General features: G+C 49.3%; 1 protein-coding gene across 1 annotated transcript in view; it reads left to right on the plus strand.

Annotated features, from left to right (window-relative positions):
• The window catches only part of LOC144177841 (uncharacterized), a 43,349-nt gene extending 27,292 nt beyond the window's left edge, over nt 1-16,057 (plus strand). Inside the window, exons 10-12 of the mRNA XM_077705425.1 lie at nt 2,678-2,924; nt 14,819-14,885; nt 15,844-16,057. Of these exons, the coding sequence (XP_077561551.1) occupies nt 2,678-2,924; nt 14,819-14,885; nt 15,844-16,057 (528 nt within the window). The remainder of the gene's footprint in view (nt 1-2,677; nt 2,925-14,818; nt 14,886-15,843) is intronic.
• Nucleotides 16,058-19,609: the final 3,552 nt, after the last annotated feature.

Genomic DNA, 19,609 nt, shown 5'->3' on the forward strand with positions numbered 1-19,609 from the left:
ACGGAGGGGGGCGGATGGAAAACCAAGGGGCGGGGGGGGGTTGCACGCGAAGAGGGAAAATTTAGCGAATTAACAGTACTGTACAAAACTGGAAATCATGTTCATTTTGAAGTTTTTCTGAAGGCTGAAGTTTGATCCCCCTTTTGTACCAGTGCAACGAATGGAAGTAGTACGTATCTTTGTTCCTGTCTAACCCCGTTTGAGGTCAGTGCGTGTTGCCACTTCGGACTTCAGTTGGGAAGCGACAAAGGAAGGTGCAGCGGTTCTGACGTCATGACAGCGGCCACAGTTTGACGACCCCCGATTTAGAGCAATTGTTTCTGCCGCATTAATGAGGGTGCGAGTGACAGACTTAAAGGAGCCATGAAGACAAAATACAAGTTAGGTTTATTAGAAAGACTGCTTAGTCCCGATAACAATGATACCAATATCATCGTAATCTTCGAACAAATACCGGAGATATTAAAGAAAACGTGTGAAGCAGTCGCGACCCCCTAGCTAATTTCCCGCAACTTTTCTATGACGTCACGGAACCTTGTTTGTGCGATTGGCGGCCGCCTAACTGACCTGTCGCGAGGACACATGACTGGACGTCTGTAATGGGGCCTCTAGTTCCATTTGACCGCATCACTTGGATGCCGACGTGCAGTTAACGCACTGAAAATTATATTTTATTGTTGGCCCGTATGACGTCATTCTTGCTCATAACACGTCACTGTGGCGCAAAATTTGAAAGTATTTAAATACTTCTTGCTTTTTTTTTTCGTTAAAAAACATCTTTTGTGGCTCTAATGGAACTGAGTGAGATACTGAATCCTAGTTCTTTCAAATTAAACGAAGTTGTATTTTCTCTTCATGGCTCCTTTAAGGTATACCAGCTTTGTAGGCTTTAATCTTGAATCAACTAAGCCCAAACTAACCACTAGTAGTTAGAGTGCCAGGGAGAGAGTCTATAGGGCCTCCTGGGAGTCGCTGTTGTCACAGCTATTTTTAGAAAATTTGCGCCGCAACACTGTAGGTAAACGCAACATAAGGATTTCCGGCGAGAGACGGGCACTCGTCAGGGAACTCGCGCGTTCCATAGAATAACGCAACGGGACACCTAGGCAATTGGCAATGCCACCGATTCTCTGAAAGTGTCGAGGATGCCTAGAGAAGTTTCTTATAAGGTTACAGAGCTTGAATTACGTGTCGCTGCAGTTATGTAAAGACTTCTTTAAAACAATCAGCTCACGTGATCTACTGATATATTGGTCATGGTTTGAGGGTAGCAAGAGACTATCCAATTCTTACCGACTCAATGACTCACTAGCGAGCTTAACCGCAAACCCAATACCTCTACATGTCTCGTTCAGGTTACAGACCGGGTAAAATTTTTGCGTTTGCTTTTTATACCGTCATCCTTGAAAAGCTGATCCCTGCGTATAACCACGGTAATTTTCATTTGGCGCGTCCTTGTCCCAATGGTCAAGGCTTGGCCGCCTCTTTAAACAGGGATCATGCTGGTTGTTATGAGAAATATTTAAGGGTTTTTCTCAAGTGTTTTCAAGGACCTTTTCAAGGAACACCTTGTGTGAAAAATCTAATACAACAAGGATACTTGAAATGATGAGAGATCATTGGGGAAAAAATGGGAATGTTGCTGCGCCCATCGTTTCAACAAGTGGACTTCACTTCATAAAAGGCCCTTTGTTGAAACGACAGCTCCTGTGACGCTTTATTCTTGAATGACTTCGTATAATTGTTTGTTACAGTTACGCGGAACTTTCGGTGTGTTACAAAATACGAGCATCTATTCGCTAAAGACGATCACCAAGAAACAAACATTTACTGCGTCCGTGTACGTTGCCTCATGTCACTTTTGTGCCTATTGATATTGTTACTGGACTGAGTGGGGAATGCCTCACAGCGCATTTAACCAAGATCTTTGACGATGACGACGAAGTGTCTGGCGCGCACCTGGCGTGAGCTCTGTCACTGCTGCTGTGTACAGAATGCATCTCTTCAAATTGCATCATTCGTCTCGTCTTTGCCCTGCCATCGCGTGACAATACGGAAAACTCACGAAATTCAAAGATTTTCAATGGCCTACAAAAAAATGGCTGCGGCTAGCTCAGCTAACCTTGAATATGCAAGGCAAAAGCTTGGCTTAGTCTGGTTGAGTCATGGTTTCTCTTGGTTAAACCTTTCATTTAGCAGCATTGTCCACCGAGTCTCAAAGCCGTTCGGTTCCGTGCAACGCTCGCAGGAGGAGGCCGGGCGAACGCGGCGTTCATTTACGGCGAACGCACCGTTCCTCTTCGCCGGGCGCGAGATGAGTCACGTTTCCCGAAACAACCCAGTGCCGCATGATTGGGAGGCTGCGAGGGTGGTTGGCTGTCGGCGCCCGCAGGCGCCAACAGCGGGCCCCGCCAATCACGCGATGCGCTTCGACGGGTGTGTCGCCGGGGGGTGTGCCTCCGGCCAAAAGACGTCATTTGCGCTTCCTGCACTAAAGAGCTGGACGAAAGTAGTAAAGCTTTGCTTTAAAATTCCTAGACCTTCAAGGCCTTGAAAACAAGCGTTTCAAATTCAGGGGTTTTCAATGTGTTGAAGGACCCGCACGAACATCAGCAGTGTCGATCGTTTTATTAGCTCTTTCAGCTCAATGCGCGCACTGCGCGCGTGTTCCGCGCAGCTTCGCAGCGCGGTGCAGGGCCGCAGCCTGGTGCAGCAGGCCTCGTGCTGCCTGGCAGTGGCCGAGCGGGCCGTGGGCCTGAGGATCCTCAGCGTGGACTCGGACAAGCTGCTCGTGCTCGCCACAGACACCACCACGCTCGAGTACCGCGTCCCCGGCCGGCCGCCCCTGACCGTTGACTGCGCGGGACTCAAGGCGCACGTCGCCGGATGCGTGTCCTTCGCCTTCCGCAGCGACGAGGCACCAGGCACGCCTCTTATTCGCAAAACAAAGCTTTTATCGCAGAACAGCGTCAATTTGTCCCTCCATAAGCGCCATATGGCTAGTCTCTATACCGTCATTATCACCATCATTGTCCATCCATCCACTAGTAACCTTGGGGTGGTTCGACCGCCATCAGCTGCCATACCCTGACCAAGCTTTAGTCAGAATCAAATTGTTGTGAGAATCCAAAGAATGTTGCATCCTTCTCAAATGTAAAAAATAGTAGGGGCAATACTAATGCGTCAACGGAAGAAAAGGTCATCCTCGTCATCATCATCAACAGCAGCAGCAAAAGCAGCAGCTTATGGAAGAGCCTGATAGCCTATTCCATAGACTAAGGGCTCTAGCTCAACGGAGAGCCAGATTGAAGAGCAGGGGCAACAAGACTCAATCTACTCAAGCAAATCGGAGGCGTGGACCACGCGCTGTACGCCGACGATATTACGGTGTGGATGAAGTGAGCCGGGTCCGGTGCCTGGGCGTAAAAAGCCTTGTAGAGGGCGGCAACGACCGTACACGAATATGCAAAGACCTGCGGGCTGACCTGCGCTCCCCAGAAATCGGAACTGCTCATAGTTCAGCCAGGACGACCCAAGAAGGAACTGCTGCCTAACGTGACCATCACCATCGATGGCACGGCCATTAAACCGACGCAACAGATCAGAATCCTGGGCATTCTGCTGCTGCGGCTACGAACGAGCGTACGCGGCCGTCACGAAGATCAAAAAAATTACACCATCTTCCCGTGGGGAACCCTGATGAGGATGCGAAGCATCGTGGCGGTTCCGTGTGGTTCCATTGTGTTGCCGTTATGTTGAGTGATGTGGTTTTTACTAGCGCCAGAGGGAATTCCGCGTCCGGGTCCACACCGGTGGCAAAGGCACGCAAGTGCTGTTGTGTTACGGTGAGTAGGCGGCGGTTCTCGAGGCGCCGAAACTCGTTCATCATGTTCTTGTCGATGTTGTCTCTGTGGTAGAATCGGTAGTCTCCGTCAGCTTTGGTGAGGTAAAGGTTGTTGACATTGGTGCGCCGGCTGAGAGCAATGTACACGCCCTCCTCTTCGCAGCTTTGTTTGTCTTCTCGTTCTTCTTCTTCTTCGGCGGTTCCCCTACGGGAAGATGACGACGGTGGTTGAACGCGAACCTATCTCGTGATGGATTCTTTGGTTGGCCAATCCCTAGGGGCATCCTGCCCATAGGCGTCAACTACGTGGGGGCAACGGGGCGCGTGCCCCCACCGAGCTTCCCCGGTGGGGGCGCCGCCCCCACCGGGGAAGTTCGTGTGGAACTCTCTCCGTCCGACCAGCCGGGGCCATCCTATTGATAGTTGGTGAAACCTGTAATGACCTCGCAGCTAGTGTAACTATACCGACCAGTACGCACCCGCTCTTTGCACGCTCTAAAGCGGTAACAACCCGTGACAACTGACATATCGCCGGCGTTACAAGAGAAACATCGACGTCTCTCAGGCCCCTTCGACGCAGTCGCACAGGAAAACGCGTCTTTCAATACTCCCATACAAATTATCGGTCTTTCTGCTGGCAAGACCGCAAAGGTGCAGCTCTCCGCCCGTTGTGCGCTTAATTAAATTTGCGACATCTTGGTTTTCCCAGAAAAACAATGAAAGCGTGAACGTCTTCCACACAACCCTGGCTGGGTGCATAAGCGGTCCCAGAGACTGTTCTTTTTTTCTCTTTTTTTTTTTGGGGGGGGGGGTTGAATTTTGATACCGAAAAGGCAGTAAAAAAGCACTAAAGAAGAAATAAGAGGGCACTCGTCGTTATTATTCGATGCTCCGCAGCATGCAGGTGTAGCGGTCCCCTTTTCCGAAATCAGTTAGGGGCGAAGAGGCTTTATTGCACCTCTGAGGATCTTTGACTTGTTCCCAAGCCTGCGCTCCGCGCATAAACGTCACGTCAAAGGTCGCACCCCCACTATAAATCAGTCGATGGCCTAAAAACGTTCGTCGTGAAGCAAGCGGAACGTCCCGAAATGCCGCATGCTGACAGGACCCTCCGATACCCAAACGGCAAACGAAAACGCACCCGTGATGCCTCGGAAGCTGCCGGCGCACTGATCTCGGAATGCGTCCTGAGCCGTGCGCGCACGCACACACACGGTTCGTAGAAACGGTGAGGAAGCTGGAAAGGAGGCGGCCGGTGGGGAAGCGTGCGGCCTTCAATCCAGTGGGACACAGGGAAGCCGCAGTTACCCAACGCTCCAGCCTCCACGCAGTGTCATCATCATCATCATCATCATCACCAGCCTATCTACGCCCACTGCAGGGCAAAGGCCTCTTCCATTATTCTCCAATTACCTTGGTCCTGTGCCAACTGTGACCAGTTTATCCCCGCAAACTTCTTGATCTCATCTGCCCATCTAACCTTCTGCCGCCCCCTGCAACGCTTGCCTTCTCTAGGGATCCACTCTGTTACCCTTAATGACCAGCGGTTATCTTGCCTTCGCATTACATGCCCTGCCCACGTCCATTTCTTCTTCTTAATTTCTACTAATATGTCTTTAACACCAGTTTGCTCCCTGACCCACTCCGCTCTCTTCTTGTCCCTTAATGTTACACCTATCATTTTCCGCTCCATTGCCCGCTGAGTCGTTCTCAATTTAGGTTGAGCCTTAGTGAGCCTCCAAGTTTCTGCCCCGTAGGTGAGTACCGGTAAGATGCAGCTGTCATACACTTTCTTCTTCAGCGACAATGGTAGGCTGCTATTCATTATCTCAGAATGCCTGCCATATGCACCCCACCCCATTCTGATCCTTCTAATTATCTCTGCCTTATGGTTGGGATCTGGGGTCACAACTTGGCCTAAGTTCGCTTACCACTTCCACTGCCTCGCCACCTATCTCAAACTGCTGTGCTGTCCCGAGGTTATTGATCATTACTTTAGTTTTCTGCATATTAATTTTCAGGCCCACGGTTCTACTCTGTTCGCCCAGTGCGGAAAGCATGCTTTGCAATTCGTCCCCTGAGTTACTTAGCAAGGCAACGTCATCAGCAAATCTGAGGTTACTGAGGTATTCTCCATTAACCCTTACTCCCACCTGTTCCCAATCCAACGTTCTGAATACTTCTTGTAAGCATGCTGTGAATAACATTGGAGAGATTGTGTCTCCTTGCCTGACACCCTTCCTTATAGGTATTTTACTGCTCTCCCTATGGAGGATGATGGTAGCTGTAGACCCATTGTAGATATCCTCTAGTATTCTTACATAATGCTCATCTACCCCCTGGTTCCGTAATGCCTGAATGACTGCTAGGGTTTCGACTGAGTCAAATGCTTTCTCATAATCTATGAAGGCTATATATAGAGGTTCAGTATACTCAGCGCACTTCTCTATCACCTGATTGATCGTGTGAATATGGTCCATTGTTGAATAACCTTTACGGAACCCTGCTTGTTCTTTAGGTTGACTGAAATCTAAGGTTGCAGAGATTCGGTTAGCGATTACTTTGGTAAATACCTTGTAGACGACTGACAGTAAGCTGATCGGCCTGTAATTTTTCAAGTCATTGATGTCGCCTTTCTTATGGATTAGGATGATTTTCGCGTTCTTCCAAGATTCCGGTACCATTGCGGTCATTAGGCATTGCGTATACAGGTTTGCCAGTTTTCCAAGTACAATTTCTCCGCCATCCTTCAAGAGGTCTGCTGTTATCTGATCCTCACCAGGTGCTTTGCCCCCTTTCATTTCTTTCAAAGCCTTCCTTACTTCTTCGGTCGTTACTCGTGGGATGTCTATCTCCTCTGAACTAGTGTCTCGTTCGGCATTATCCTGTATGTCCCGGCTACTGTACAGATCCCTATAGAACTCCTCGGCCACTGTGACTATTTTATCCCTATTTGTGATGAAATTGCCTTGCTTATCCTTAAGTGCATACATCTGATTTTTCCCCACGCCAAGACGTCTCTTCACTGCTTTCAGGCTACCTCCGTTCTTTACAGCGTATTCGATCCTCTCCATATTATACTTCCGTATGTCAGCTGTCTTACGCTTATTGATTAACTTCGAGAGCTCGGCTAGTTCTATTCTGTCAGCTGCGGTAGAGATTCTCATGGTTTGCCGTTTCCTGATTAGATCTTTCGTCTCCTGTGAAAGTTTACCAGTGTCCTGTATAGCCATAGTGCCCCCGACTTCTACTGCACACTCCGTGATAATGCGTGTGAGGTTTTCGCTGGCCTCCTGTGTCGCGAGCTCGGCTTCCTCGTTAAGGGAGGAATATCGGTTCTGCAGCGCGATCCTGAATTCTTCTACTTTACGTCTTACTGTTAGCTCGTTTATCGGCTTCTTTCGTACTAGCTTGTTGCGGTCCCTCCTCAAATCTAGCCTAATTCGAGATCTTACCATACGGTGGTCACTACACCTTACCCTTCCGAGCACTTCCACATCCTGCACGACGCCAGGGTTATCGCATAATATGAAGTCTATTTCATTTTTGTGCTCCCCATTCGGGCTCCTCCAGGTCCACTTCCGACTCTCCCGTTTACAGAAGAACGTATTCATTATGCGGAGGTTATTCCGTTCTGCAAACTCAACTAGTAGGTCCCCCCTGCTATTTCTACAGCCCAGACCATAGTTCCCAACTGCCTTGTCTCCAGCCTGATTCTTGCCTACTTTAGCATTGAAGTCTCCCATAACTACGGTATACTGTGTTTTTACTTTAGCCATTGCCGATTCCACGTCTTCATAGAAGCGTTCCGCTACTTGGTCGTCGTAGCTGGATGTGGGCGCGTAGCCCTGCACCACCTCGAGCTTGTACCTCTTATTGAGCCTAATTACAAGACCTGCTGCCCTTTCGTTAATGCTATAGTATTCGTCTATGTTGCCAGCTATGCTTTTATTGACTAGAAATCCCACTCCCAGTTCTCGTCTGTCCTCTAGACCACGGTATCATAGGACGTGCCCATTTTTCAGCAACGTAAAGGCTTCGCCTGCCCTCCTAACCTCGCTAAGCCCTATTACATCCCATTTAATGCCCTCTAGTTCCTCGAACAACACCTCGAGACTTGCTTCGCTAGATAAGGTTCGCGCGTTAAACGTTGCCAGGTTCAGATTCCATTGGCGGCCTGTCCGGATCCAGGGATTCTTAGCACCCTCTGCTGCGTCACAGGTCTGACCGCCGCCGTGGTCAGTTGCTCACGTGTGGTCGATGCCCACGCAGTGTAGGCATCGGCAAAGGCGGAAAATGGGGCCGGCCGGCTGTTCTGCGGACGCCCCAGTCGTCGGCAACTAGTAAAGGAAGCGACTTCTTCGAAACAAGTGCGCGTGGTTCGGCGGCCACGGTTGCAGCCTCGATAAAGAACCGCTCCCCTCCTTGCGCCACTTCTGCGGAGGAGGCGATAACCATTCCGGCGTGTGCGCGTATGCGGAGTAACCCGCTTGCCCACAAATCACTTGGCGACACAGTGGTTTTTGGCGCCCCACCGCAATGGCTGGCTCGTGCCCGCATTTCTGACGGTCGCACCACGTTTGCGACCTCGCATAAGTGGGAAGCCTAAAAAAACAAGAAATAAGAAGCTGAGGAGCTCTTTGGAGAGGGGGGGGCGGCAACGGTTTCGAGAATTTATGTCCAGTTGCCGCTCCGTTTCCGGTCATCCCCGAATTACTCACTCCAAACAAACCAGAGCGTGTTGCAGTCTCAAAGAAGGCCTTCGACGCCGCGGCCACCGCCTTGACATTTCGCGTCTTCGGGACAAGTCCACCCAGCGATTTATGACCCCGCCTCTGCGCTGCCGCTACCGTTCCCGCGCTGCAGCCTGAACACTCAACGCGCCCGGTGCGAAACCACATGGCCCCCGCCCCCCTCGCATGCTTCCAAGAATTCCCAGTTGCCGCCGAAGCGCTAGTGTCCGCCGCCCCTGGAGAAACACAACAAAATGCACTCGAAGAAAGTACTTCCATCTGTGGCGCGTCGCGCCCCTTGGCCCCTCTAGGCCGGCTAGTTGACACTCAGTCCGAGCCTTTACGAAAATGAAAGAAAAAAAAAAAAAACAGTGCAAGCAACCCGGCCAATCAGCGGCCCGGTGTGTGTTAGTTGGCCTTCGTATACTGTTGTGACACTCATTTGGAGGCGTGGTTTCTGTGCCATAAAACTGAAGTGTTTGGTGTTTTGGGAGCAAGGAAACTAAAAATTTGAAGTTGGAGACGAGGGCCGGTCGACCGAACAACGTAGCGGGCCGGACAGAAGCAGTCGCTACACGTGATTGGCAAGAGTATAGAACCATCCGTCTAACCGTTTTGTTTGGCGGGAAGCGTGCCGTGTGAAAGTGGCTGTGCTGGGCTGCGCGTTCGAGTGGACTGGACACCCATGCAAAGAAACAAGGCAAAGGTATGTGTGGCATCAGTTCTATATATTCAGTTGTTCGTTCAGACCGTAGTTTAGAATTACTCGCTACCAGCAGTCGGTGGAGATGCGTGTTTAAATTCATTCATTTTACCTTTTCTAAGCGTTCTCCGTTCCGGTGGCAATGCAGCCCTGTGGGTAAGCAGGGATCCCGACATTTCGGTGTAGTTCATTTCGGTGTGGGAGGTTTCGGTGCACGGGATCTCCCAGTCATTGTTTCGACATTTTAGCTTTAATATTGTAATTTCGTCAGTTGATATGATTTTACGTTCGAGATTTGTATTTGCGTCTCCGTTCGCGGAAACGAACGCTAAAACGAGGAGGAGCATCGGCGCGTAAAACACAATTTCGGTAGATGTGAAAAATTAAAGTTGTTACTTTACTTCCGTTGAAACTTTTTTTTTGTTTTAACATTCATGTGAACAACCCTAATAATTTAGTGTTACCGAAGCGCTTGATTTCACTTCACTCAACGCTACAAGACGCTGTCGCTTGTAGTTCCACGGCCGCTGGATGCGCTTTGATCCAGCGGCCGTGGTAGTTCATTCCTATCTCTCCTTTCCCCCCTCTCCGCCAGCAACTCGGAGAGAGAGGGGAAAAGCGCCGCGCAACGCCACAAACCCAGTGATCGCGCAATGGCTTGGGCGTCAGGATCCCCACAATGTATACGTGTATCAAAACTCTGATTCGTGATTTTATTTGTTGTGCTTTCACTTATACATGTCTCCATACACTTTGTGTGTGTGGAGGGGGGGGGGAGGGTTGTATGCATTAGGTGTGGCTTTTGTAGATATTTCATTTTTCATGCTTTTGTAGATATCCCATTTTTTGTTTATTGAACTATAGCCGCTAATGTATTTTTTTACAAAAAAATAAATGATGACACCATGTATCAGTTTTCTCAATTTTTTGTCCTACCGTTTCAGCGAACATGTAAAACTTTCTGAGCTCACGCGGGGAACCGATGCCTTCCACCCCCGTCACACTCTCACGACAGATTGCAAAATTGTACGCGTATGCAGTGTGTGCTACGTCAATTCAGCAATAGCCGCGATCAGTAAAGCCCGCGGGAAAAGGGGATGTAGACAGCTAGAAGGTTAAAAATAAAACAACTAAAATAAAAAAATTATCATATATATATATATATATATATATATATATATATATATATATATATATATATATATATACAGTTGAACACGGATATATCGAATTATTGTCTATATCGAACAGTGCAAACATCCCCTTGAAAATCCTATGCAAAAGTATAGGGCTGTTGTGCGCGTGTATCGAACTCCTGATCACGGGCAAATTCGATATATCGAATTCCGTGCCGAAGGCTCCCCTGAAAGTTTGCGTCCTCTGATGGGGTGGAGTTGATGATAATGTTGACTCATCGCAGGCGCTGCCTGGCTTGGTGAGACAGAGGCGGCGTCCGCGGCATTATGTCGCTTCGATGGCCTTCAACAGCTGCTTTCACGCTAGCACGAGGGGCAGCTCCATGATAGCTAGAACGCGGATAGTGGTTGGGGCGAAAGGACATAAAGAAGCAAAAGAAATTGACCGGAGGCACTCTTTTTCTGTGACTGAGCTGTTTGGTGGCTCGTGCAGGGGGACCGATGTGGCGTTGTATGTTTGCTTTGTAGAAGGCGTTTATTTCGGAGCAACGAAGGCGGGAATTCGTCGGGTGCAGGCTGCTGAAAAGATGTTGGTTGAAAAGGCGTTCGGAATTCCTCGCAGTAATTTTGAGGGCGATGCACCCATAAACGTTGACGTAAAGGCGAATGCAGCACAACCCGCCCCGGCTATTCCCGAGCGTGTCGGGTGCAAAGCGACTTCGTTGCACGCCTCCAGATGGAGGAGGTGTTCGGTTCGGATACTGAAGATAACGGCACGCAGTGCCTGACAACGTTCCCAACCGCCTACTGCAGCCGAAGTTACGTCAGCGTTATTCGCCTCTGTTGTGGCACAGTGTACACCGTTGATTTTCTCATTTGTGTGTGTTTGTAATATTGAAGAAAATTTGGCGAACTCTACGACACAGAAGAAAAAACAAGCGAAGCTCAAAGACATTTCAATGATAATTGAAGTGCGGTGGTCATCGTGCTGCGGTACGAATTTTCCGTGCTTTGACGGTCAAAGCGGTAAATTACCGTTTACCACGACTTCAGAAAACTCTCAGTGATGTGCGGAGTGTTCAGATAATCTTCAGATAGGCCTATTTTATATATCGAATTATCGATATATCGAATTCTTTCACGATCCCCTTGGAGTTCGATATATCCGTGTTCGACTGTATATATATATATATATATATATATATATATATATATATATATATATATATATATATATATATATATATATATATATATATTCATGTGTATTTGCCCCCACCGGGAAATTGAAAACTCTACGCCTATGATCCTGCCACAATCAGCATCAGAGGCGCTGCGGACGGGGCTGGTTGAGCTGCAAGGCGCGTGGCGCTTCCCGCCACAGCTTTCCCACGGGAAATTCAGCATCCCCCTCTAAAGTTTTCAGTTCGTCGTTTCCGTTGACGTTCAGCTTCGCGTGCCTTCGTTGTATCAGTAGCTTCTTGACGTAGTTTGAATGAGTCAAGGACATAAGGCGCGTTCGTAGCACCTGCTCCTGTCCCGGATTTGTAGCGTAGTGGGTAGAGCACCGCGTACCTCCCGTTGCGGACAGAGAGTCGTGGGATCGAAACCGGGCGCCGCTAACTATTTCTTTTTTTATAGTGTAGTATCGCGGAGCTGTGGGTGTAAGGAGGAGAGTTGCGCATGCGCAGTGAGCGTGTGGACGGCGCCGCCATCAACGACGCAGGACCAGGCGAGCCTAAGAAATGATCCGCATTTAAAACACCTCGGAACAGATACTCGGTGACAACTTATTAACGGCACCGGAAGTTGCCGCTGTGCCTTATCACCGTAGCCGGATGTTTCTCCGCGCGGCGCAAGTAGGGCGTTACTGGGAATATTTTGAACATGGCGTGAGCCATTCCCATGTTTTTTTGGACTTAATATGCCTATAAACGACTCCAGTGACGACAAACAAACTGCGTAAGACAAGGCAGACGATATCACGCATTCATAGCAAACCCCTTTCAAAACGCGCGCGCACTGACGTCACGGGTCCGGCGCTTTGGCGGAGTGATACACTACATGAGGTGGTGCCGTTCTTGAGTTGTAACCGAGTATAGTGCGGGCGTTCGTCGTGCCGAGGGTGACCTACTCTGCCCCGTACCTTTAGCTAACGAAGGCAAACAGACACCCTGAACCGGATGTTGCGTGAAGCAACCAAGCAGGCAATGGGCCTGCCGATCTACTCCTCTACGGAGAAACTGCTGGACATGGGCGCCCACAACACGGTGGAGGAGCTGATCGAGGCTCACCTGTCCAACCAAATCCAAATGGTACGGCTATGCCAAATGGAGCACAACCGGGTCGTCCTACGGAAAATAGGATGGCAGATAACCACTGCCAACCAAGGCGGCCCTTCCCGAGCAGTGAAAAGAGGCCATTCAAACCAAGCCACTCCCCAGGAACATGCAACTGGGGAAGGACGAAGGGAGGCGGACCGCGCGAGCCTAGGCCCTGGCCCGACAGCTGGAGGAGAACCCTAGGGTACTCTACGCCGACGCCTCGCTCAGAAAACACGGCAACCGAGCAACGGCGGTAGCCACGTCCATCGACAAGCTGATCGTCAGCGCGTCGCTGAGGACGACAGACCCAGCCGTTGCGGAAGAAGCAGCCGTGGCAGTCGCATTCGTGCAACCGAGCGTGGACGTCACCGTGGTCACAGATTCCAAGTCAGCCTACGGATCGCTTCCGAAGGGGAGTGATCTCTCCCGCGGCGCGAGCCATTCTCTCCAAGCACAAGCCTCCGGGACGGGCAATGCCCTCGCCGACCACCACGCCCGAGAACTGTCCATCCGGGCCGAGGACGAGCCGGCTGAACTACCGTATCCCGTGACGAGCTTTAAAGGCATTAATTACTCAGATATACAGAAACGCGAGGTGCAAACTTCCCGAACCGTACCCGCAGTTGACCAGGCAACAGCAAACGATCCTGCGGCGCACGCATGCAGGCGGGATCGCTAGCGCATCCCGTTCTGTTACACCGAATATGGTGGGGCACGACACGGAAAGAGGCACTCTGGCACACATCATAGTAGAGTGCAAAGACCCCAAGAACCCCCCACCTCCCCTTCCCCCCAACACCCCCAATACCCAACCCCTCGAGCGATGGGAGACCTTGTTGTCCAGCCCCGCCCTGCCAACTCAGCTCCCTCTGACGGCCAGGGGCCAGGAGTTGCTGGAGACTTAGGGCATAGAGTTTCATACTAATATATACTATTAGTATGAAACTCTATGACTTAGGGGACCCGTGAATAAGGAACCCGGTGCCTGGTGCCTGTCTGGTGCCTGCGCGCACCATCGAATTTTCGAGCTCAGTAAAGTTGATTCTCTCTCTCTCTAGCTCAACGGGCGAGAGCGGCGGCCTTGACAAATGGGGTCCCGGAATAGGGACTGCACCTGTGCGGAGGGCCACAGGCCCAAACTCTCTTTTATTCTTCTCATAAAATAAAGTTTCACTCCTCCTCCTCCTCCTCCTCCAACTCTTCTAATCCTGCGTTGTTCGAATCCATTCATTGCCTCCAAATGATCTTGTCCCATCCTTCCATTATCTGCTGCTATTTCCACCAGCTGTCAGTTATCCGTACCAGATGTCCAGCGCAACTACACTTTATTTAAGCTAGGATGTCTTTCACGAATGTTCGCTCTTTAACCCAAGGCACTCGATTACTGTCATTAAGCGCTACATCCTATCATTCTTCTTTCTGGTGCTCATTAAACCACCATAAGTTCTTTTTTTAGGTGTTTAATAGTTAATTAATCACATTATTTAAAAGTTAATTTAAAAGTTGGTTGCATAATCGATGGAGCATTGTGATGCGGTATTTTTCATATTTCTCTGGGTTTCTTTATCAGCCAGTAAAAAATGAATATGCAATTCATACGTCGCTGAAAGTGTCGCAGTTAGGTGTCCCTTGTAGGTACGTACACGTGCTTCATATAGACCTTTTAATAATTATGACAGTACTCCTCGAGTTAAATAATTGCAGTGACCTAACTAAATTTTGTTAACAAAAAATTACTGGCGGGTACTCCACTGTAGGGGAAACATTATGCGCTAGGGTTTCTTCGAGTAACGCCGTTGCTCTTTTTAAATCATGGCGCATGATAGTTCCAACACCCTGTATATTTCCCATGCATGTGAGCGCATTATTTGTGTGTGTATTCGCGTGCATGTGTCCGCGCACGAGTAGTGCCATCACGCGTGCTTACCAGCCTCTCCGAAAAAAGAAATAACCTTGATTTCTGTCCGTTCACCGGATTAACACTAGGTTGCAGACAATCTTAGACATTACTAATTTCTGATAAGTTCCAGCACATTATGGCCTTTGTAACGATGTGATTGTCGCTCATTTCCGCGCAGATGGAAAGGACGACGACAACTCGTCGTATTATGACAGTGCCTTTGGAAGCCCGTCCTCAAACTGCAGGTATGTGTTGTTACCTGGCCATTCACGTTGCGTGATCAGCTGTATTGAATAATCAATTGGCTGCATGTGCATGCCATTCCTTCTCTGCAATGGCACTGGGAGACGATAGGGTTCTTGCCTACCTTCACTGTTATAATATTCTACCTGCGGTTTCACTGGCCGGCTTCACTGTTATAATATTCTATCTGCGGTGGTGCACCCTTAATTGGCGGGGCAGTTCTTTTGCTGTTTTTTTTTATAATGCCATAGGACCACACTGAAGCTTACACAGCTGCCCTGTTAACAAAAACACGTTTGGTTTCGTGTGTGATCTGAACTGAACCCAGGTTGAAAGAGAAACAACCAGGTGTGCTGACCACAGCACCAACTGGTACCGCGCCAAACAGAATGAAACAAGTATTAGCCTAAGTGCCAGGCGAATGCGACGGCACGTGCATAGAAAATGTGCAGGTGAAGGCGTGCGGGAGCTGTCGCGTCATTTGCGGTCATTCTGCCTGTCGGGGCAGTTGGCTTCAAAAGATGATAAAATGAAAGCGAAGAGGCGGAAGCACGATGCAGCAGTAAAGTCTGATCGACTTTCGCCTTTAAATCCCGTAGGCGGGCTTAATTGACCGGGGAATTTTAAATCTAGGGTTCACCGCAAAGAACTTGCGTGTACTCCGGGGGCTGACCCTTGAAAATAATGACTGGATTATTCCTAAACAATGGCTGCATGAGTCCTCGGAGAGCCTGTGGAGAGTCCGGCATTGATAACCGAAGAGCCCGCAGTGTTGAGCGGGCGTGATGGCACCATAGTCTGCCCGCTGCTACGGCAATGGTGGTGCATTAAAGACTGCCTACACCCTGTATGATGCAAGGTAAATAGAGATTGACAGGGCAATCTCTATTGTTTGAAACAACCATAAGTCTGACGTCAAGGGAACAAACTTAAACACGGCCCACGCCATTGGCCACGCAGCGGCCTGTCGGGAGCCGGGGACGCGCCGCAGTTCTATGGCAACGTGATGTGGCTGGGCGCCGTGATGGACAACGTGGTCCACAAGCTGCGCTCCGAGGTGTCCGGGCCCCGAGCGCGTGACGAGCGCTCCATCTTCGCCGAGCTGCTCGGATGGCAGAGGCGCCTGCAGCAGTGCAACTCGGCCGCCGACTTCGTGGCAGCCATGGGCCTCTGAAAGCCCCTCCCGTACACCTCGCGGCCGCCATATGCCTGTGGGCGTAACCATGCCAGCTGCTTTCGAGGGTAGTAGATAATAAATGTAGCTGTCTTACAAGGACTGTACTGATGCATTTCTGACTCTAGCCTAGTATCTCGTTTTGGGACAAGTGGAGTTGTATTCGTTGCCGATGAGCTAAACAGAGTTGGCGCCGGTTATTCTGCAACGTACTCAGGAAGCGTTCACCTGCGCTGGTAACCAACAGAATGTCGTTCATTTATTCATTCATCAGCATGTCCTTGTGCAGAACAAGAGCAGAACGTAGTGGGATGATTCAGTTGAATACTCGGCCAGGATGGGAAAATCCTGTTTTAGAGAGGGTGTGTTGTTTTTGTCCCAAAAGGTGCTCCCAGGATAGTGGTACCTAAAGTGTAGCCTCACTGGTAACTAATGTTGCTATTTCTACAAGAGCAGGCAGCACTCTGAACCCAGGGAATATGTGAAACGCAGTTGCACATGTAACTCCTTGAAAATGTGGAAGGGTGTCTTATGATGAATGAGTGGCCCCCACAGCTCATTAATCATTCAGGACATCAGGTACATTTTGACACGGAGCGCAAATGCACAGTTTAAGTGAACTTAGGTTTCACAAAAGTCACACACCACACTCTACAATACCTAGTCAATTTCAAAGCTGCACTAAGCGCCAGCAAGGCTTGTCTCTTCGAATATTTGAGACCTCAATCCGGGCAAAGCGAACCGTTAAGGCTTCATGTGTATCAGCGCAGCTAAGACCTCACCGTGCCAAAGATTCTTGCCCACGAAACAACTATCTCATATTCTTTTAGTACTCCATTGGTATTACACGTTATAAATTGTACATTTATTCCAACTGCCAGCATTGCCATGAAAAGCACCGGTGATAAATGTGCATGTGTGTGCTGTCTGCGAAAATGAAGCTACAAGTTAGCACCTCTGTTTCTCGTCTTCTTTCTGTCCTTTACCAGGTTGCAGTGCATTAAACCCTCACCTGGAAAAGCGCTTGAAAAATGACACTCGTGTATGCAATGGAAACAAAGGAGACATTCGCGTGCTTAGTAATGGAATGCCATAGTATCCATCCAGCCCGGTATGGGCAAAAGCTCCGTCTTCCTAATGCACTGAGCTTAACCGTTGAGGGAAGTATAAACGGGTCTGCGGCGCAGATTACTGAAGCGAGATTAGAGTATTGGTGGAGAAAAGGCCCAAAGGGGAGCAACCATAGGCAGCTTCAGAGGAATAAAAGTCTTAGTTGGAAAAAGATAAGCAGCAGTAGATAACTTAGGCAGGCAAAATGGCATGTCATAACCCCGATTCAAAAGGGACCCGTTTAGTGATCATCATCATCATCATCATCTCTTGGCACAACCATTTTTGTTGAGCAACAGCTGCTTGGTGAAAGCTTGCCAGCCGCAATTGTGGCCAATCCCTCCGCACTTTTGCAAGCGGGGCTCCAACAGCAAGCCAGAAGATAAATTGTGAGAGTAAGTTCTGACAGCCACATCATAAAAAAGCAGCTGTAACCTTCAGCAAACATTTGCCACCAAGCTTCGGCTTCAACTCTGAACGGATTTCTTCCCATCGCATGTTTACCCGGAATCTTGTGCTGGCCGTCAAGGCAAAGTAAGTCATTGACAAGGTTTTGGCATCATGTACGGAGGATTTGTTGCCTCCACTAATGTCAGGCTACCAGTCCTTCAAAAAAACCATTTTTGACCTACCAAGTTGACTAATGCTTTCACATTATAACTCAGTTGTCGGAAACGACGGTTAAGCGCCCCGCATAGTGCGGGCACCACAAGTACCAACCAGACTTCGCATCACAGTGGGTCCACAAATTCATTAATTTTCGCTGCAGACAAAGTATCTGGAGAAGTTGCACAAATAATGTTCCTCAAGTTGCCTACTTCAACAAAGTGTGTTTGGTGCAATCGTGAGAGCCCAGCCACATGCAATGGTGATGCACTATGTGACCTAGTGTCACTAAAAGGCCTTGTAACTGAAAAATTCTGCAGAAATTCAGAGAATTATCTACTAATACATAGCATTCTAATATGCCGCTTGTCTTGAGTGAGTTTTTAAATGCGAATGCATTTCTTAGTGGGGGGTTGTCGTGCTCTGTCGGCGTGCGCCCGCAGGTGTTATCTCTCCGTGCTCCTCCTCACCCCTAGATACAGCTGTGGCGCGCCTAGCAACCGGAGCAGGTGGTAGCTCGGGCGGGAGTAGCGGAGGGCAAGGGGAGAGGAGGAGCGCGCTCGGGCGTGTGAGGGCGCTCGCATCGCGGAGCTCGGGCGGAGTAGCGGAGTGAGTGGAGAGGAGGAGCGCGCTCGGGCGTGTGAGGGCGCTCGCATCGCGGAGCTTGGCAGGAGAGAGAGAGCTCGCGCGCGGGGCGTGCATGTTGCGCGGGTCTCTCTCTCCTCTCTGCGTACCCTCTCTCCGCTCGCTGCGCTCGGAAAAAGTATATAAATGCAGTGGAGCGCACGCCTCTCTCCGTTACTGCTTGCCGCAGCGCACTCATCGGTGCACCCAATGCATTCGCATTTCCGCACGATCCCCTTCGGGGAGGTGGGGGGAGTTTTTTCCAGCCAAATTTTTTGCCTTTCCTAAATCCTGTCCGACCAATTGTCTCCATTTACGCTATTCTAACGACTAGAAGGGTAACTTTTGCGAAATGTGCATTATTGTGCAAATGTGCGGCAATAACCGGTTCGCCAGTTCTCATAATTATTTTATATTTTATTTTTTTTAATTCGTTTTCACAATTTTGTGCAACTAGTTGTCTCCATTTATGCCATTGTCGGGATCACAGGTGGATCTTCCGCGATATCTACATTTTTGTGGAAATGCAGGATGTTACACGGTCCTGGCTGTGGGGGTACTCAGCAAAGAATGCTACACATAAATAAATGCCTAGTGTCACTAAATAAAGCACAGCTTATGTATGTAGCGGTTCTAACCTGGCCGCCACAGAGTACTTCTACAGCATTCACAATTGTCAAAGCTATATACGTTCTGTCTCCGTACAAAATTCGTCAGCTTATAGTACGCACCGTGTGCGTGTCCCTTCTTTTGTATGTACTAGCATTCCTCCTTGTGCTGTTTTCCTGTTATTTAATTTGCATCAACAAGCTCGAGTTTACACTTTACCGAACTTTCTTCCTCCTCCTTTTATCTGACAAACTTCTGCACACGTCATTTCATTTTTCTAAGATGTGGTTTTGTCAGGTACGGGAAATGGCTGCTGCTGTAAGCGCTGTAAATCGCAAATAAAGAATGCATTTTAATTCGTGCGAGATTTCAACCCAAGTATCCATAGGACGAGCCCAGTACCACTGTGTTACCTCCGTACGCTGCTAGCAGTGGAAGCAAAAGCTAAGCCAGAGCATGCTGCTTGACTAATGAACATGAAGGCACAAGGGTAGGCGCCCCAGCCACGCAGAACTCGGCGAATACTGGGGAAGATGTGGCACACGTCGCCAATCTTCCTGTCAAAGTAATTTGCAGCAAAAGGCGAAGAAACAAAAGCAAAGA

Source organism: Haemaphysalis longicornis, unplaced genomic scaffold (genome assembly GCF_048455015.1).
Source record: "Haemaphysalis longicornis isolate Haplotype H1 unplaced genomic scaffold, Haemaphysalis longicornis Haplotype H1 scaffold_324, whole genome shotgun sequence".
NCBI classification, from domain to species: domain Eukaryota; kingdom Metazoa; phylum Arthropoda; class Arachnida; order Ixodida; family Ixodidae; genus Haemaphysalis; species Haemaphysalis longicornis.